Source organism: Columba livia, chromosome 16 (genome assembly GCF_036013475.1).
Source record: "Columba livia isolate bColLiv1 breed racing homer chromosome 16, bColLiv1.pat.W.v2, whole genome shotgun sequence".
Taxonomy (NCBI): domain Eukaryota; kingdom Metazoa; phylum Chordata; class Aves; order Columbiformes; family Columbidae; genus Columba; species Columba livia.
Window position 1 is genome coordinate 14,968,480 of NC_088617.1, and position 20,375 is coordinate 14,988,854.

Below are 20,375 nucleotides of genomic sequence, written 5' to 3' on the forward strand. Positions count from 1 at the left end.
CAAACCTGTCAACTGTAGCCTGGACTGCGGTAAGAAGAGATGCATAGTGGAGAGGAGGAAGATGGAAGCTGTTGATAGTGTAGGGCAGCAGGGCTGCTTGTCTGTGCTGCAGGTTCCTGCTGCGCCCGCAGCCCCGCAGGACTTCAGGCAGAGAGGGCAGCCAGTGCTCCTGGGCAAGGTGGGCATCCTGTGGGGTACTCCCTGCTCAGGCTTGCGTTTGCTTGACCGAGCAAAGACTTTGAGCTCTCCTGTACCTTTGCAGGCTGCATCAGTCCAGCCAGACCCCAGCAACAAGAGCCTGTCTGCCATTTCTGCACCCATATCTGGAGATCCAGCTCTAGCCGCCCTCGCGGCACACCTGGCGGCTGGCCTCCCTCTCCAGCATAGAGCAAACACCCGTGAGCCCACAAAACTCTTGGACAACCGTGGCTGGAGGTACAAGTATCTAAGCCCAGGGCCTCACGTCCTTGACACCTGCCAGGCGGTTGGCAGCAGCATCCCCCATCCCCACAGGCCTCGTGCCCCTTCCCCTCGCGCCGCGTGCCGCTGCACTCACTGCTGTTGGTGGGCAGGGTCCTGCTGCCGCTGAGGCTGCCGGCTGGTGGGGGGGAGATGGAGCGGACGGAGCCCGTGTCCTCTTCCTGGGAGCAGCCCGCCTGGATGGCTCGGAGGTAGCTGTGGCTCCGGGAGCGAAAGTAGCTGGGCAGAGGCAGGTCCAGCACCTCTGCGGCAGCTGACTCAGCCTCGCTGTAGGTAGGGTCGCAGACGGCCTCGTACTGCTCGCCCAGCTCCGGCTCAGGGGCCTGTGTGGAAAAGGAGCAGAACCAGTCACCCCCTGCCCACCACAGCTCCATCTCTTCCCTCCTGCTCCTTTCCCGCAGCCGCCCTGCTGCCGCTCCAGCCTGGTCCTGCTTATGGCAGACGAGACCTGGAGGTGCAGAGGTCTGTGCTGAGAGAGAGGGAAGAGGGGACCCTCCTTGGAGGCCAGAGGGTCCCTGCTATGGAGCAGGACAGACTTATCACCACAGTGCCTGTGAAACATGCCCCAGCCTCTGATGGAGAGGCCGAGAGTGCATGAGGCTAAAATCCCCGTCAAGCCTCTGACAGGTCCCCTTGCCCACCAGCCTCAGCTGTGAGACCCTGCCAGGACAGGTGTGCTCCTCAGTGTGGCCACATGGCCTGGCCCTGCAGTGGGTGCAGTGTGGAGAGAGAAGTGGGACAGTGTGGGTGAGGAGACAGCCTCCGCGCTGGACTGGGCACAGGCTGCCTGGACTGGTTCTGGGTGGCACCATCAGGAGCCGGTCCTAGCCTCACCCGCGGTGAGGACCAGGGGCGGGCTCGGCAGCAGGCGTGGTGAGGTGTGAGGTGTGAGGTGTGAGGTGTGAGGTGTGAGGTGTGAGGTGTGAGGTGTGAGGTGTGAGGTGTGAGCTGAGCAGGGGCAGCTTCGCTCCCGCTTCTCCTGCTGCCGCCACCTCCCTCCCACCCCTGCTTCCCGGCAGCAGCAGCTGCTCTAACTTGGGCTCAGGAAAGGCTCATACAGGCTAAACCAGAGACAGCCTACACCAGAACATTTTGAAATACAGATGAAAGATGCCAAGATTAGTCTTGTTGCCCACTTCCATCTCTTGTGGCCCTTTCTTTGGGCTCAAGGACAGTGTTTCTGTCCAGAATTGAGATCTGAGATCCACAAGGTTTGGCTCAAAAAGTTATTCTATTTTCTGCCTAAAGCTGATGGTCCCTAACGCCCTGCCAGGGCCAGGGGAGCCAAGCTCTCCAGCTGCTGTGCAGTGCCCTGGTCGGAAGTGCTGCCTCCTCCTCCTCCTCCTCCTGCACCGGTCCGGTGCGCGGGCTGACCCACGGCCTTGCCTCGCACCCTGCCATGGGAGTCCAGGCTGACCCGAGAAAGCTCTGTGAGGAAGGAAGAGGGAAACACCAGCGGGACGGTACCTGCTCTCCATGAGTAAATATCTGAGGGATAAGTGAGGGGGGTCCAAAGATCTGGAAGAAAGAGTTGGATAAGGTTAAAGGCCAAGAGCAGGGGAGCCCCTCACACAGACAGCCATTGCACAGGGACCAAGGACAAGGGGAGGGCATGGCCCATCCGCCGGGGCCAGCGCTGCTGACACTTCAGTACAAACTTCAGAGGTCATAAGATGCCAAGCAAGATGCCGCACAGGCCCTCAGACAGCGGCACAAACACAGAACGGCAAAGCTCCACGGGACACCTCCCAGACGAAGAGAAGCTGCTGATGCATTCAGCCTGTTGTATGCACCATATATCAATATATATACACAGGGCACACTTAGGACACATAGTGTTGGGACACCCCTCGGCACACGTGAGTTGCCTGTGGCTGCTGGACAAGGGCTGGTGTGGCTCCCAGGTGGCAGCTCTGCAAAGCCCCCAGCATTGGCCAGCACCTCGCGGCATGGCCAGGAGCGGCGACGGGCCCCACAGCCCGCAGAGCCGGGCAGGATGGGCAGTCTGAACGCTCCACATCCCGGAAACTGTCCTTCACCCTGGGGTGTTGGGCTGCCCACCTCACTGTCGTATCCTTTGTCCCCGCAACAGGAAGAAGCCTTCTCTCCTTAGCAAACCACAGCACACACTCGGCATAGGGCAGAGGCCCAACAGACACTGCACAGCCTGTGGGGGGAATGCCACCTCCTCCTCCTCTGCATCCCTGCTCTGCACGGCACACCCACCCGCTGAGCTCTGCCCTGTGTGAGCTGCCCAAGATGACACATCTTAGGTGATGAAAACATCTTAGATGAAACATCTTAGGAAGAATCCAGGTTTAACATGTACCCGGGGGAAGAGGCTTGGCCCTGGGGCTGGGTCCAGGCCTTCTCCACAGGGCACAGCTCACTGTGTGGCTAAGCGGTGTTGGGGACCACCGGCTGGCTCTCTCTGGCCACTGGTCCCCTTGGTGTGACAGGTGGACACTGACATGTACACCTGGTGAACTTCCAGAGGTTTGCAAGGTGGATGTCAGCTGGGACAAAACTAAGTGGAGTGGACTTGTCTTTCAGAGATGGGGATGTTTCTGTGTGGGAGGACACTAAGGTCTTGTTGTACACACAAGGAAGGTGTTGGAGGGCACACAAAAGTGAGGGCAGGGAGGAATGGCCTCTGACACTGGATGAAAGGTCAGGTCAGACCTGCCAGAGGATCAGACCAGCACACACTGGTGGCTGTACCAGCTCCATCCTGGATCAACAGATATGCAGTTCGTGGGAGGCCTCTAAATCCCAACCCAGCTGCAACTGAACTATTATCTGGAGGAAAGCAGGTAGAATGCACATGATGATGGCAGCCCCACGCGTGAGCGGGTGCTGTGGCAGTTGACATGTCCCCAGCATCACAGTGCTACTGGTCCGAGTCTTGGTATTTGCCTGGCACATTGTGGGCTGCTCAGACTCTCCAGCTCCAGCTTCTGATGTCTTCATGGAGGTGCTGCACTCAGCCGTTAAATGGCAGTTTAGACAAGGAGAGACCACAGGCTCAGCCCACCAATTGTCTTCGTGCAGAGACCTGGCTTCAGACATGGATTTACACGCAAAGGACAGGAAAGTGACGGTCCTGACCCCTTCTCTGTGCAATGAGACACCCAGCACATTGCTGCTGATATACAAGGAACGAGACTGACCACAAGGAACATGTACACCTGTGAGCAATGCCCTGTGCCCTTCCCCAGAGCTCTCCATCAATGGCTCCAACACTCTGTGACAGCAGGATGGGGTTGGAGAGGCTGGGCTGGGACAGAGGAGGGCTCAGAGCCCCACACACCTGCAGAGGAACAGCTGCAATGCCGCTCACCCTCCTCCATGCTCTGGTTTGCGTTGCCCATCTTGCTGCTTTTGCCCCTGCCTTGCACTGCCGCTCTGGGTCATCGCACAGTCAGAGCGGAGCAGCTCAGAAGGGGCACGTGCGTGCATGTGTTCCCATGCAGACACGTGTGAACAGAGAGGGGACAAGACAGAGGCCCATGGCAACAGCGAAAAGGCTGGGTGAAGCTTGTGGAGCCATTGCTGGTGGGGACCTTCACCTGGGCACCAAAAGGACAGGCCCCCCGAGGTGAGATAAGCACACAGGACCTCTGCAAAGGCCTCATCCTGGCATGGGATATTTGCTGGCCTGTGAGGCAGCTGCTTATAGCCACCCATGTCCCGAGCCACTCCAGAGTAATCCCAAGGGGAGCCAGAGTGTGGGACAAGGTGTTAAACCCAGCTTGCACTAACGGCACCCCAGAGGTTTGGGTCGGGGCATGAGCCCACGCTGTGGTAGGGGTTTTGCACCCACCATCAGCACCTCACTGGCATCCTTGGCTTTACCCTTCCCTTGGGGATGAGGATGATCCAAGGGAGACATCCCCAGCTAGATGCCAGGACAGTCTCCTGAATTCCAGTCACCTTGTTCTTGGGTCCAGTCTGCTGCATGAGGGACAAAGTCCTCAGAGCTAAGCAGGGTTACTGTCCCCAGTGACCTTCTGCAGGGTCCCAGGCTGGAAGCCACCATCACCACAGGTGCGGTTGGCCCGGGCTCTGTACCCACCCAGTGGGTGTGAGGAGCTTGCAACAGGAGCGAGCAGCCTTGCGGGTGGCTTCTGGGTGGTGACACAGTGGGGTCTTGTTCTCAGAGCAACCCTGAGTTTCACCCATCACTGTGACGCATCGCTCTGGGCCACCATACCCCTGCCCTGGCACAGAGACTCCAGCTGCACCAGCAGTGCGGAGAGAAGGCAAAGCCAGAGGAACGGGGGTCTCACATGAATCAGAATTAAGGAGCTGGTCTTGAGACTTTGGTAAAGCTGCCAGAGAAGAGCATGTGCAATTCCTGGAGCACCGTCAGAGTCTTATTTTGAAGTGGGAAAAAGATGTTCCTCCCTCCCCTCAGCAGGCCTCCTTTCTCCCTGGGCCATGCTGGTGCTGCGGGGCTCAGCACTCCCCCGGCTCACCTGGTTGATGCAACTCGACTCGTTGACACTCTCGGAGATCTGATTGTATTCTTCCTCCCAGGTTGGGAACTTTGGAGGTAGGAGGATCTCGACAGAGTCCAGGCGGTCCAGGCTCCTGCCAGCAGAGAGAGAGGGTGTGAGGGGTGAGGGGTGTCCCCACGGCACGGGGGGCTGTGCTGGAGCTGCCGCCCTGCCAGACCACCCCTGCCTGCGGCACCCCTGCCAGGCACCGGCACATGTGACAGCATGGAGACGGTGCTGGGCACCAAGTCCGCCACTCGGCCCCTGTTGCTGCTTTTTCTCACCTTGCTGGCCCCTGGCCTGAGCAACCAAGTCTGGCACATGGGTGAAGGTTTGTGGGGTGCAGGGGAAGGTGAGGGGACAAGATCTCGGGTCCTGCTGCCCCCAGGAATACAGTGCAGTTTCCAGGTTAGTCCAGCTGAACCCCAGTGAGGACAAGGGATCCACACCAGCTGTCAGAGGCACAGCCTTGGTGACAGACCAGCTCTTGCACAGGCTGATGCTGGGGTCTGGGATCAGGGAAACACTCTATTCACCATCTGGACTGGTGGGAAAGGGGTGAGGTGTGGGGTGAAAAATGACTTTTAAATGGTATTTTGTGGACTTGGCAACTGGAAACATCTGCAGGATTTTTTAATTATTATTATTTGTGTAGAAGAACCCAAGAGTTTATCTGGAAGAAGTTAAGGCAGACCCAAACCTGAATGACAGTGCTGCAGGAGTGGGAGACGGCTGGTATTTCCAGCAGCAGCCTCCGCAGCAGGAGAAGAGCAGGGCTGTCACTGAGCCTGACCCAGCCAAGACCAGAGCCACGGTCTCTGCTGACACCCAGGTGCACAGGGGCTGGGAAAGATGTGGGAACGATGGGAAGGATGTGGGAGGAAGAGGAGGGATGTAGGAAAGGTGGGGTGGCCCCATTCTTCCATTCCACCATGAGACCCTGTGTGAAGGAGTCCTTGTCACAGATGAGGTGGGGCATGGTTCAGTACACGATTAGCCACATCAGCCCAGGCGAGCTGTGGGGACTCTCCCTCTTGAATCGCACACAATTCCTGCAGAGGACCCTTGAGGTGCCGCTTCCCAGGCATCCAGCAGGGCCATGGGCGCAGAGGTCTGTCCTTCACCAGCCCAGGGGACAGTGAAGCTGAGGGCAGAGAGCATCCCAGCTGGGCAGGAACCCTGTGCAGAGTGTTGACCTCCAGGAAGGACCGTGGCACCTCCTGAATCTCCATTGCAGGATGTGATGAGGACAGCTGAGCAGCCAAGTACAGCGTTGCACCCCAAGTCCTGGGCTGTGTCGATTGCCTTGGTTCCCTCAGCCTGAGTGGGTTTGCTACGTGAGCTCACCGTGCACCCATGGTGTGAGTCGGTTGTGTCCTGGGGCAGGCCGTGGCCCTGCCAGCCTCCCTGTGCCCACCCCACTGGGCTTCACCCTGATCACCCTCACACCTGTCTGTGGGGAAAGAGAGTCACAGGGCAGGCAACAGCCTTTGGAAGGGCAGGGACCCTTTCACAGGGACGGATCCTGTCTCACTCCTCTGTGCCTGCCTCTGGCTCAGGCTGCAGCTCTCCCTGCAGTCCCTCCTGTCCCTCCTGTCCCACACCACGGGTCCGGCCAAGCAGACCGAGGACCTTGGCGAGGGGTGGCACAGGGCTGTGCCAGGGCACAGTGCGCCACTGCTGTCCCGGGGCTGTGCCGGGCTGGCGGGAACCCCAGGGAGGCTCCGCGGCACCCAAACGTGTCCCCTAAGCTTCCTGGTGCGGGGGCGAAGCGCAGGGCCGGTCGGCAGATGGCGGCCGTGCTCAGGCTGCGGCCGCCCCGCGTCCCCGCTGGAGCTGCGAGCCCCTTCCCGCCAGCGACCCCCGCTGGGGACCGAGCTCTCGCCGCCACGGCCGCGCCCAGCCCCGCGCTGCCCAGACCCCCCTGCCCGCGCAGCTCGGCCGGCTCTGCCCCCGCTCGAACACCCTCCCGTCCTCAGAGCTGCCTGTCCTTGGGCTCCCATGGACCCCGGCAGCCCCGGTGCGGTCATAGCCTGATGGAGGTGACCTGGATGGACAATGAGCCCAAGACCAGACCAACGTCAGCCTCCCAGCTTGGGTATTTTGCATCAGAGATGCCTGGACCCAACTTTACTCCCCCTGAAGTGGATGCAAAGGCAGGGAACAAGGATGGATTCAGAGCCAGCATTTCCAGGGCTCCCCACAGTTAATTTTGTCACTGTCCCTCAGTAGAAAACAGCATCTGGTCTTTGGTCTGAAGCCACCATGAGTGGTCTCCACACTGTCTGCTGCACACTCACTTCCTTCTGGCTCTGCTGAACGTCAGCAGTTCATCCGCAGTGGCTCCTGCCTCCTCCTGCCCCTTTGTGCTGCGCCTGAGCCACAGAGTCCAAAACACTGTCAGCCTTTTACAGCCCCTGGGTGCCTTGTCCCGGAAAGCAGAGCAGCTGGTGAGGACACTGCACAGTGTCACCTCCTGTAAGGTGGTCCACACAGACCCTGTCCTTCCAGGACCAGCCTCTTGCCCAGAAAGCTTTTGCTGTGTTTGCCTTGCTCTGCCATCTATCTGGCTGGAGCCACGGTGGGCCTTCTTCCCTCAATACCTGATCCCAGACCTTTTAACTCTCCTAGCCTCAGGGTATCATCCAGCCTAATGTGCCAACACTTTCTGGCTGGTCCCAGAGTCCCTGGGACACCTGTGAACAAAGCAGATGGCACAGTCCCAGCAGCCTGTGGGCTGCATGCCAAGTGTCCTCAGCCATGAGCATCTCCCACATCTAAATAGCATCATGGGGCTGGGATCTCAGAGGAGTGGATGCTTAGAGGGGAAATCCACACAGCTCCATCAAAGAGGTGCCCTCACCAGCACTGGGAGGACAGGGACCTGGCGCAGGCTACTAACACCAGGGCTATTTGGAGCCACCAGGATGGAAAGATCTCTCCGTTCCTCTGCCATATCTTCTTCTGTCCTGCTTCTCTGCTCATCTGCCTGCTCCATGGGCAGTCTGAGCTGGTCTGCAAGAACCCTGCTGGGCTCTGTTCCCCAGGTGGGGTTTTCATGTGGGTGCTGCTGGCTGGACCCCAAGGACTGTCCTGTGGTGGCCCCTGGGAACTTGTGGAGAGCTCCTGGAGGAGCTCCAGTGTTACCTTTGGGTGGTGCTCTGCTCACTCAGGGACTGTTGGGTGGCCTTGAGGTAACTCTGCCTCCGAGCTGCGGTTTTCGGGGATGGTTTGGGGCTGGTTTCTGAGTCTTCACTATCATCATCCCCCATGGCTTTGATGTAACTCCCGCTCCGCATGCGCCGGCACGGGATCTCACTGTCTTTGTCCCGAGACAGCGTGTTGTTCCACTCCCCCTGAGGCACCTGCAAGAGTAAGGGGAGCATGAACAGATGTCAGGGGTCATGAGGACTTGGGGGACTAGTGGCAAGGACAACTGTTGAACCCTCAGCTGGAGTGTGGATGGAATGGGCAATGCAATTCCTTTCTGACCCTCCCTTACCAGTTCATGCCAGGCAGCCTTGCGTGTGATTGCCTGTTTTAGCACATCTACCCGCAGCCATTTGCCCCAGCACCACTGCAGACCACCTTCACACCGGACCATGCTTACACAGTCGATACAAGCTGCACAATGCCAGACATAACGGGGAGGGAAGAATCTCACCGGGTTTGCACTGGGCATTGGGACAGGCGTGGCACACACTTGTTCAACACAGAGCCCACACTCATTTAATGTAAAGTGCATATGTTTCTCAGGTCAGGGCAATTAAGAGCTGTTGTAGACCAGACCTATGGATCTGAGCCCAGACCGTCACTAGGTCCAATACCCTTTAAGGTTTCTGAGTTGAATGTCACTCTAAGTGGCTGAAATTAATTTCTGAAGCCAAGCCAGACCCTCACAAGTCCCTCTAGAGCAGCTTGGGCACACAGACCTTGTGCTGGCCTCTCTGCACAGAGATGCGTAGCATCTTGTGCAAGAAAAACACTTCTGACTTCGCTGAGATAACAACTCTGTGATTAATTTAAAGCACACATTGTGTCTCATTCCCTCATTAGAGATTGGCAAGCTGATGTTTCTACTGAAGCACTGAGCAACTGAAGTAACCAACACCACAGCCTGCCCAGCCTGTGAAGGGTTTGTGTAGGTGATCGGAGGCAGAGCCAACGTGCTCGGCCAGCAGCAGAGCCAGCCATCAGCCCAGGACTGATCAGGACAACAGCCACACATGGTGTGGGACAGGCCAGGTGAAAAATGGGGCAACATGGGTTGCCAGGAGAAAGCCTTGGTTTGGTGGCTGGCTTGGTTTGTAGCTGGCCTGTGACCCACCCTTGATCTGAGGAGAAGTGGTCAAGGAGAAGCAGGGGTAGATGTGAGGAATGCAGCAATGTGCAAACCATGTAGGCACTGGGACGGCCTGAGGCTCCCCAGTCTGCTGTGGGAATCAGGCTGGTTGGGGAGCAGCAAAGGGTCTTGTGCTGAGCGCAGCTCGTGCTGCCAAGAGCATCCATGGTGACTCCGCTGGATGGAGCTGTTGGATTTGCCCAGCTGCCCAGGACACGGTGGGACTAACCAGTGCTTTGGGGATACACAGAGCTGTGTTGCAGCTCCCTGCGATGAGCCAGAACCATTAAGTGCTGCATGGTTCTGGTTCCCCTCCTTGTTCACAGCAGGCACGTTCTGTGGGAGCCAGAGCCAGCCTGAGGGTGGTATCTGCTGCTGCTGGGGTGCAACACCTTCAGATGAGCTTCAAATCTGCAGCTGGTGACTTCTTGTTCTCCTGAGAGGGACCGGGCTGTGCCAGGTGCAGACTCAATCCACATGCATCAGCTTAGCTTACTCCCAGGGCTTTATTCTCCCACAGGAGCCAGGGTCCAGCCCATGTCCTGCCAGCCTGCTGTTCGCTGTGTGTGTTCAGAAGGCAAGGGGTGACCCCAGCGCTATGTGGAGCAGAACCCAGACAGCCTGTGGGACCGCTCTGGTGATGGGGCTCCTGTCATGACGTGCGCCCATAAGCCAGGACCCGTATTGCTGGGGGACACAGAACAGAAAGTCAGAGACAGGCGTTGCCTGTTGTGAGATCCAGGTGGGTGACTGATGTGGAGCAGGTCTCACACGTGAGACATAAACCTGGCCAGGCCTCCCTGGACCCACTGTTGCTGCAGGTTTTCCCAGGTCTTTCCACTCTGCCTCCTGCAAGCTTTATGCTTGGCAATGGCTTTCGGGCTGGCTGCTTGCAAGGCTGCCTGGCTCAGGAGCTACTGGTTGTTTTCTGGCAGGTTCCTGCACAAGGAAGAGCAGAGAGCCCTTTCTCTGCTGGGTGTGAGTGCCCCCTCTGCCCCAGCCCATCTGCCTGCACTGGGTGGCCCTGGAGGGACCTTGCTGGCTCCATCTGAGTCCTGTCATCCCACAGGTCACTGAGGTGGCTGCCTCTGACCTTTCCTAAAGGAGACATAAGCCCTGAAAAGCACTTTTATACCCATTGCCTTGGCATCAGGTCTGACTTGAGACTGCATTTTGCTGCCTGCCTTCTCCTCAGGAAGCGTCACAGCTGCCTGCCTGAAAGGGTCCTGGGCCAGCGCGGGGCTGGGGCGAGGGGCAGACAGAGCTGGTGTCTGCAGCCCTTGGAGAAGGAGGCGAGAGCTTGCCAGCAGCCAGGCAGACCAAACAGGGGCCAGGGGACTGCACAGACATCCCCTATGCAGTGGCAAGTGCTGCATTTTGTGGGGCAGTGAGAGGTGCTGGACTCAGCCCAGCAAGCCCAAGGGCAGAGGGAGCACTCAGAGCCCCGGCTCTTGTGGCTGCTCTGCTGCTGCTGGAGGGCAAGGGTGCAGGCTGCTTAGCTCTGCCTGGGCTTGTGCATCTGTCTCCTGGCCTTGGACACTCCCAGCTACAGGCAAAGCATCACAAATACAGTGTTTTCAGTTTGTCTCTGCTGGGGCAGCTTGTCTACAGGAGCATGAGCCAAGCGTCCCTCAGCACTGCCTGCCCTGTACAGACCCTGTCCCTTTCCTAGGGACAGCCTCCACCAGTTTTCTGTCACATTACAGCAGCCCACTGGTCTTAACTGAGATGCCTTATTTCTCCTTTCCCTTCCTCTACTTTGTGCCTTGGCAAGGCAGCAAGAAACAAAGGTGCTCACAAGGTGCTCCACATTCCAGTTTAGCAGGATCAAGGGAAGGAAGATGTTTGGCAGGACACCCTTCAAATCTGGTGCCCCAGCCGGAAGCGTGTCCTGCCTCTGGCTGCATACAAAATCCACAGGGACTCCCATGGCTCTTGCTCCTGTGGGACAGAAGGCAGGACAAGTGTGTCAAAAGTGCCACACCTGAAAAGACAAGTAAGTGCCCTTGGGGTCTTCGAAAGCAATGCAGGTACTTGAGGCGCTGTTCAGGATCCTCCAGGATGCTTCTCTGCACCTTTAGGCACCTGAGGATGTGAGGAGCCTGTCCCACAGTCTCTGAAGCTCTGTGATGGGGCTGAAGAGCCAGGAGCACCTCCTGTTATCAGGGGACAGTCCTCAACAGTGGCCAGTGCAGCACCTCGATGGCAGTAACTTTCCTGGCAGCTGAGACCCTAGCAGCTGAGAGACCCTTTGTATTACAGAAAGTGGAAATGAGGCCTGCCTTGTGTTGCACCTGGGCTGGCACAGGGAAGATCAGGAGGCTCCTCAAAGGCTGTGTGAGCTTTGCTGCTCTTTGTGCTGCTCTCCCAGATATAGGCTTGGTTCTGCCCATGGTGGTTTGATTGGTGTGAAAGAGGTGGGAGCAAGAGGATGCCCAGGTTGAGTGGGTGGCTGCTGGCACAGAGAACTTGGGGATCCACCCTGCCCAGTGGCTGCACAGGAGGGGAGGAGTGGATGGCAGAGATGCTCTGCCAGGCTTCAGGATGCGGATCCTCTTCTTTGCCCAGGCTCGGTTCGTGTGGTGCTCTGTGGTGCAGACATGTGGGATCCAGGCGCATGCCTGTCCCTGGGAGCTGGGCTCCACTGGCACCAACCTGCCACAATCCTGCACGTTGCAAAGAAGCAGTGCCTTCTGTCTCTTCTGCTCTGTCATGAGCTGAGCGTGGAGGGAAAAGGAAAGAAGGGGCCACACAGAGGTTTCCTCCTACCTTAATTCTATCTGGGGCATTCCCCAGTCACCTGGAGCATTAACAGAGGGAACAGGGTGGGGAAGGAGGAAACTCCAATCCTGGGTTCTAGGCAGGGGTGAAAGAGCTACACTGCTCCCATTGCTTCGGTGAGGTCTGGAGGAAGACAGGCTTGCAGAGCAAACAGGATTTCCATTCGCACCAGTGCCAGCTCTGACATGCAGCCCAGCCCCGGCACACACAGACATGCACACACACGAAGGCACCGCGGTGTGCAGGGATGCACGCGCCATGCAGCCAGGCTCCAACGCACACACTGAGCCCGATGCGCGTTCACCACCGCTCCCTCCAGCGCCGCATCCCTCATGGTGTCCTGAGGGCTGTGTGTGGTCTCAGGCACGTTCTCAAGAAAGAACGCTGGAGCCCAGGCTGCCTACGGGCCCCACCTGTCCTTTTGGCAAGGCACCCTTCGGGAAGGACCTGGGCTGGGTTTCCTGCCCCATGGGAGCTCTGTAGGGCTGGTGTGAGGGCAGCAAGCATCTGCAGAGTAGTTGTCACTGGATGGGCCACCCACTCTGGATTATGAATTTATTTAGGGAGCTACTGGGCTTAAGGAAACTTCAGTGTGATCTGACTGTGATGGGGTTGGGGAGGCTAAACTGGATGATGCACCAGGCTAATGGTGCTTGTGATACGACACTATCCCCTAAGGGCCCTGACACTGCCCGTCTTTTCAGTGTGGTCTCGCTATCCATGGACATGGGTCTGAGTCTGTGTCTGGGGCAGAAATGCCCCTCAGCTTTGCCTCCTGTTCAGCCCCTGTCTGGGGCATCTCTCACTCCAAGGGGCTTCTTGGCCATTGGGGTCCTGACGCCTCAGCCTCTTCCCTTGTACCAGCAGCTATACATGGGGCCCATGAGGAAGGCAGAACAGGTGACAGGGAGCACAGCCTCACTCCCTGGGGACGGGGCCTTAAGGACAGGGCCTTGGGGACTGCTCCTGAGAAACGCTCTACCCTGCCAGGACAGGGCTGAACCTGGAGCTGGGTGATTGCCCACTCTCTGCTTCAATGTCTGGGTCTGGGGATATATCTTGGAAATATCATATGGCCCCTCAATAGTCCCTAGTGAATCCCAAGACTACCCAGCGCCTGCAAATGGGTCAGGGGGACTTGAGCAGCCTTAGGGGCTTCCTCCATCCTGGAAGGCTGGGGCTCCCGTTTGTCCTCATCCCACTCCTACCTTTCCTCATGTCAGGGGGCACAGGGGCACAGGGACCCACAGGGCACTTCTGCTCTGCAGCAGCCCCATCCACTGTGGGGCAGGGCCCGTGTGCTCCCCCAGGCAGAGGCACATGGTCCCTCACCATGGCACAAGCAGGAGGAGTGGGTGGCAGGGAACGTGTGGCCTTGCAGAAGGATGGTTTCCATGCAGCGGGCTCCAGAGGTAACTTCTCCATTGCCAGCATAGTCCCCTTCCCGTGCCAAGGAGGTGTCTGGATACAATTGCCCCATCCTGCCCTGAGCCCTGTGCCCTGCTCTCTGGGGCTCACACCTGGGGCAAGGTCAGCCTGAGCATCTGTGACCCGTCATCTTGTGAGGACTCCAAACATCATGTTTTCTGGACTGGGTGCTTGGGGTCTTGGCTTTGCTGGTGAGATGCTGCTGGCTGCAGGGGTTGCCCTGGCTCTCAGAATGCCTGTCACACTCTGGTGTCCCCAGGGCCCCTCCAGCCATGCAGACAGCGGCTGCCAGCTGCTCCCTACCCAGGCTGCTCCTGCTCCAGGTCTGGAGGTGCTGGCTGCTGACCCCGCCTGGTGGTCCCAGGAGGGTCAGGGCAGGGAAGGAGCTGAGCAAAAGCTTCCCCTCAAAACAAGATCCCTACCTGGCCGCTGCCTGCGTCGGTCGGCACAGGGCTGAGGGGCTGGTCCCACCGCCGCGGGGGCTCGCTCGGCTGCAGCAGGGCGGCACCCGTGTCCTCCCAGCCGAGCGGTGGGGCTGCCCAGCTGCTGGCCGGGCTCACTCCACCCAGCTGTGCCCACAGCCCTCCGTCAGGCTGTCGAGAAACGGAGGCTCATTACAAGGGTGGGGAATGGCGAGCAGGGCAGACTCGTACCCCCGGCCATGGCCAAACCCGGGTGGTGAGGGGCTGGGGTGCTGCATTCAGCACCTGGGCTGCCTCTGCTGGGCTCTGCTGCTGCACCCAGAGGGGGAAAGGGGGTGGATATTTGGACTGCAGCTCTTTAACTTCCTAACACTTCAGTGAAAGGAAGGGGGCAAAGAAAAAGAAACCAGGCCAAGAACATTATTTTCTGATGATGTTCCTGATGCAATAAGTCCCTCTGAAATTTGATTTGCAGCTGTGGCCAGCCAGGTATTAGAAGCAGAGTGTGCTTCAATAATTCATTGCTCTTTAAAGCCTCTGAGTCTGCTGGCCGCAGCCAGGGGAACCCATGACAGCTTTACATTAAAAAGAATGCTGGAGATTCACATACACAGGCCAGTTCCCTTCTCCCCCCATCCAGGCCTGGCTTATTTATCTTCATTCCTCTCTCCAGGGCACAACCAGTTTTATGTTCCTCAAGCACCACTTTTTGAAACCGCCACGGTGACCAGTGACAGAGGGGTTCAAACCAGCACTAGCCATGCAGGCTTCTAGCATGCAAGTGGGGTGGCTGGCGCTGCCCCCCCGGCCCCACAGCCCTGCCCCACGGGCAGGTGAGCAGCAAAGGCAGCCATGCCCCGCAGGGCTGCGGGTCCTACCAGTGCTCCAGGGAAGCTCTGCAGAGCTGGGCTTACTGGGCACGCCGGCACATCCTTGTGATGCGTGGATATAAGGGGTTAAGCATCAGTTATTACTGGTGACCTTCAGCCTGTGGGATGGCAGCGGTGCTTGGCCAGTGGCGATACGAGCCATGGCCCCTCGGCATACCCATCTGCCTGGGCACCGAGTGGAAACAGCTACATGTGGGCAGCTTTGTGCCTGGCTGCCCCAGGGCCCACCCACCACAGCATCTGCAGGGTCTGGGTGGGCAGTGGGTTTGTGCTGGGGTCCCGCAGCAAACGGGGATCCCAGCAGAGGGTGCCAAGACTGCAGGGGGCATATCACCTCCTCTCCACGCTGCTGTGGTCCAGCACATGGGCTGGGAGGTCCTGGAGCAGCGCTGCAGGTGGGGAGCTGGACCCCATCAGCATCGGTGTCCCCACAGGTGTGGTAGTCTGTCCCCAGGGCCTTGGTGAATTCAACTCCCCCAGCCCTCTCCTGGAAATGGGACTTGAGATGGCAGCTGAACCATCTGGAGCTGTTTGAGAAGGTCTACTGGGCAACAGGGCGCCTACTGAGAGGTTGTCACCTGTCCTGCACTGTCCCTGCATGAAGCAAGCAATAAACCCCCCCCTGCTGCACCCACCTGCAGGTACTGGTAAGCCAAGTCTTGGTGGCAGGACTTGGATTTAAGCAAGGCTTTGTCGATCGTGGCAGAGGCCTTCTGGCATACTTCCCGGGCATGGCTGAGTGTCAGTGTTGACCAGGAGCCCCTTTTAATGTAGTTGGAGTCATTGTTGATGGGGATATTGGTGCAAGGGGTGACCTTGAGGTCATTATTGCTCTTGGAGGATTTCAGCATGTGCTCGCTGATGGTGTTGTAAGCATGCATGAAATATTTCGGCTGGCTGTGGTCGGGCTGCCGGCCCAGTGTCATGAGGCCCATGGGATTACGGTAGCTGCAGGTATCGCTGTCTAAGTTGTCATCTGAGCTCCACCAGCCTGATATGTTTGATCTGGTCCTGCGCTTGGGCTCGGAGGTCTTCGCTCTGTCTTTGCTCTTGCTCCTCCGGTTTTGCTTGGGGTCATCTGCCCCCTTCTTGCTGTTCACGTTGCCTTTGGTGGGGCCCTCCAGAGACTGGGACTTGGCAAATAGCTTCTGGACAGAGTGGACAAGGTGCCGGATGCGCCCAGGGCTCTCGCTCCGGTGCTTCGCATCGCTCCTCTGAAACTGAAGGGTGCTGAAGCCATCTCTGTGGATGGGCAGCTGCTTCTCAAACTGGTCAAGGAGGTTTGCAGGCAGGCGGTTGATTTTAGTGGCTTGGGCATGGCTTGGAAAAGGGTTGTCATCTGGGACCTCGAAGTGAGAGTTGTAATGGATGCGGGGGAACGTGCTGCTGTTGGAGATCTGGTTGTTGAGTGGCAGGAGGCAGTCGCCATGGAGGGTATTCTGTGCCGGGAATCGGGGGTCCATGGCGAAGGAGTCGGTGGGGCTGAGGAGATAAGGGTTCCTGTCCTGGGGGGCATAAAGAGAGTCTTGAGGGGAGTCCAAGTTATCGGAGAGGTGGCGGCTTCTGTTATCTCCTAAGCCCTTCATGGTCCCAGTGTTTCCTAGAGCATTGCTCAGGGATGGTGCAGCAGAGCCCTTGCAGAAGCCCCGACCCTGATTCCCTGCAGACTTCCCAGCACCTGCAGGAAGAGGAGAGAGGCTCAGACCCTGCCGAGAACCTCCTTGGCAGCCCACGCCTCACCCGGGCATCCTTGCAAGGACTGTCACAGCTCTAAAAGCAAATGCCACCAAGGTTAAGGGACAAAGGACAGAAGCAGGATGGGAAGGAGATGGCATGGCAGGAGGAGAGAGGCAAGGACGTCAGACCAGGGGGTACAGGAGGGGAAGGGATTCATTCTTTCTAGCTGCAGTTTAAGTGCTTCTGTGTCTCAGTGCTCAACCACAGGATGCTTAAATAATGCTGCTGCTATTTGTCTGGTCTCTGCACATGTTTATTTAATAGAGTCTCTTCCACAGACAGTGTAACAAAGGCCAGCAGGGACGCTTCCAACAAATCACTGCTTCTGTCCAATTTGTTCAGGGGGCTGGAGAAAAACCTGCTGTCAAACACTGTACTCAGGCCCTGCCTGAGCCAAGGGAAATCTGGAGCCGAGCGTCCCGTCTCCTACATGATGCTTTGTGTTTCTGGTTACTGTATCTTGGAAGGGGGCTGACAGCCCTGCTCCATGTGTTGTGTGCAGCTGTGCTAATGTGATATGATGTCAAATGTCTCCTCTCCAATAAGCACCCCAGTTTATGGCATGTTTTACCCCAGAGGAAATCGTTTCAGTAGCTACTATGAGATCACAGGTGTTTCTGAACTCTCAGAGCCTAACCTGAGAAGCTGTTTGCTGCTCAGCTGATCTGTCCTGCTTTGCTGCATTGCTTCTGGGGAAGCGGTGTCACCCCCTGAGCCTGGCCGTGTCCCCCGCTATGGTCCCCCTGTGGCACAGCGAGGGGCTGAGGCTGCTCAGCGGGTACAGGCTCCCTGCGGGGCGGTGGAGGGGGCAGCCGGACACGGGGGGTCCCCGTGCAGCAGGGGAGCTCCTCACCAAAGGTTTCTCCAGTGCACTCATCCCTATCCTGCTTGGCTTGGAGGGATCCTCACCTGCATCGGGTCATACAGGGAAAAAAGACAGACTTTTTTTTATTTTCAATGATCATATAGATTACTTATGTTGATCAATCAATGTGTTGATTTTCCATGCTTAAAACCTATGTGAAATCATGTAGTGTATAAAGTAACTCTTATTTCATTTTACCTTTTAGTTTAGTGCCCTATTTCCTTTTCATTTTAGTTTGAGTGCAGCTTGAAGGCAGCTGCAAACACTAAAACTTCTTATGGGTGTAAAAATCTGGAGAACTGGCATCCCAGGCTACTTCTGCAAAATCCAGGGCCCCAAAATATGTACACACAGCTGAATGTCTGCTCCTTGGTAAGACAAAGGGGCTGATCTTGGAGCTCGGATGACAGGGCTGTGTGCAGAAGAGCCATTTTCCAACACTAGGCCAATTCAATGTTGCCTAACATGGATCTGGCAGGAGAAATAGTGCCTGGACCCTCAGGGCCTCTGGTGGGTTTGTTATAAAGAAACCCATCATTTGGTTATTCTTAGAGAACAAGTTGGATAACAGTGTGTCCCTGTGAGAAGCAGAGCTGGTAGTCTGGGCTCCTGGGTTCTCCCTGTTCAGCCACAAACCTGACTCTGGTCTCCCCGAGGACCCTGTCCCCCCACAAACAGTCTGGCCAGCAAAAGCAGCTGGAACTGAACTGGTGTGGGGAGCAGGGTCAGCAATCACTGGCAGAAAAAAGAGATTCACAGACTCGTTTTCCATCCTCACGGAGGGAAGAAGATATTAATAATGAAAAACAGCTCATGATGTTTGGGAGCACAAAAAAAAGAAGTGCACGGTATTCCACGGCTTGATGGGTTTTAAAAAGTCTCCGTCTAACTGTTGCTCCCAGCTGGTTGGCAAAGCAAAGCCTGTCTTTTTGCAGCAGTGGTTTGCAGGCAGCAGGTGAGCACAGCCTGGGATCCCCTTCCCACTTCGACATGGACACTCCTGCTCCTCTGCAAATCCTGCTCCCGGGGCCCTGCCAGCCCCGCGGTGAACCCAGCCGAGAGCACGTGTGGATGTAGCCGGCTGCCCCAGCACCCACGTGAGCCTGCGTGGCTCTTGTCCCCAGGGGATCCTGTGGCCCCACACAACGATTGCTCTGTCCCATCCCACTTCTCCTGAAACCCACCTGGAGAAGATGTCCCACCCCATGCGGTGGGTTCTCTCGAGCTGCTGCTGACCTGGGCCCTGCAGCTGGTCTGGCTGCCTTCACCTACAACCCAAACCCAGCCATGTGGCCTGGGCTTTGGTGGTGTGGGAGAGGCAATGTGGCCCTCACACCTCTTCACCACATGGACAGTGCCCAGGCATTTTGGAGATGAGGACTTGGCTGTTATCCTGGCCTGGGCTGACGGAACTTTGATACTAAACCTACTCTTCCTGCCAAAACACCCAATGCAACATTAGCCTTGACTGGTGTCCAGCTGCTCACGGTCCGTGCAGGTGCCACCCTTTTCCTGTTGTGCTCTTCGGCACCTCTTGACCTTCCTCCCCAGCCCCTGGTGCTCACCCTGCTTTGCCTGCTGCACCCTCTGTGAGCTGCTTTCTCTTTAAGACAGATTAAACTGTTTTCATTGCATTTCAATTACCCTCTACAATCCTTGGCACTTCCTTGAGAAGTGGGTTTAGGAAAGGAAAAGCCAAGCAAGCCTCTTCCCCACCATCTTTTTAATTTGGAAGGATGAAAAAGCTTGAAATTAAATCTCCCAACTCTGTGACCCTGCAGCTCTCAAACTGGACAAGGGCTGTCTTCCAGGACTGCTGCCTGGTGCCCCTGCTGTGTCCCCCCACCCCAGGTCAAGCACCACAGCAAGGAGGGAGACAGTCCCCGACCACAGAGAGGGCACCCAGAGTGTTTGGCAGGAGAAGACCCTGGTTAGCAGATGGTCACAGCAGGGGCTGCCAGGGCATTGAGAGGATGCGTCCAGGGAAAGGGGCTGCTTTTGCTGCATGGCCCCATTACCTTCCTCCCCCTCAGCTTGTGTTTTTTCAGGATTGCCCTTCCTCTTCCCTTCCTCTTGCTGTCACTTGGAGGTCTCTGAGGTGCAGCAGATAACCTGACCTGATTTGTGGCAGTTTTGTGTGTCCCAAACCACCCTGAACCCCAGGGGGTGTCAGGTTCCTCTGGGGCACAGTCAGCAACGGCAGCACTGGAGCTGCCTCTTCGCAGGCTCAGACTGGCTGCATTGAATTCACGCACAGCAGCAGCTCCTGCAAAACACATCTGCAGCTCCAGACACCAAGCAGTGTATGAAATCTCAAATCATGCAGGAGGTGATAGCTTTGCCTGGAGAAGTTTCCTGCTCAGCAGGGAGTCCTCTCCTTCCCTGGCTGGGCGCTGCCAATATTTCCCTGCTGTAGGACCCACAGCTGCTGCGCTCGTTTGCTGTGAGTGGGAGATGGGGCTGGTCCGGGGACTGATGAAGCTGGTGGGAGGTGGTTCACTCCACTTAACAATAACTGAATCACATCATCATTGTGAGCTGAAAACCCTTGGTTTTTATAAGAGATGCTTCAATGACTGCAAATATTTGCTTTTCTGTCTCTTCATAACAGCAAAGCGATGAGGCTGGCCTGGACTCTGGGCAGAGCAGGAGATAACTGAAGGGAACTTGATGGAGGAGACAGCTGCAATGCAGTGTATATGCTAGCAAAGCAATGATTTCCTGTCTGTCTGTCCTGTCATTGCTCTCCCGTGCCTGACCAGTTGTCCTGGTTTTGTTAAATACAAGACGAGTTTCTCTTTTAGTGAATTTTTCTTTCAGCTAAGTTCTTCTAAGTAACTGCACTTTTATGAAGTTGGATACATGTTTTGGTAGACATAGCAATGGAATGCAAGGTCGCTGATAAGGATGCACGTCCCGTACGTGAGAGGG

At 57.0% G+C, this 20,375-nt stretch overlaps 1 protein-coding gene across 6 annotated transcripts in view; it reads right to left on the reverse strand.

The window, feature by feature from the left end:
* Positions 1-20,375, reverse strand: part of DLGAP4 (DLG associated protein 4) — a 174,943-nt gene that overhangs the window by 52,165 nt on the left and 102,403 nt on the right. For 2 of the 6 annotated variants that reach the window (XM_065032719.1, XM_065032722.1), the window contains exons 3-8: positions 15,478-16,520; positions 13,953-14,123; positions 8,127-8,344; positions 4,959-5,073; positions 1,948-1,998; positions 557-803 (exon numbers count right to left, since the gene is read on the reverse strand). In XM_065032719.1, the coding sequence (XP_064888791.1) occupies positions 557-803; positions 1,948-1,998; positions 4,959-5,073; positions 8,127-8,344; positions 13,953-14,123; positions 15,478-16,520 (1,845 nt within the window). Of the gene's footprint in view, positions 1-556; positions 804-1,947; positions 1,999-4,958; positions 5,074-8,126; positions 8,345-13,952; positions 14,124-14,830; positions 14,885-15,477; positions 16,521-20,375 lie in introns of those variants that run through there. The other 4 variants (XM_065032721.1, XM_065032720.1, XM_065032723.1 and 1 more) reach the window with 4 other exon arrangements.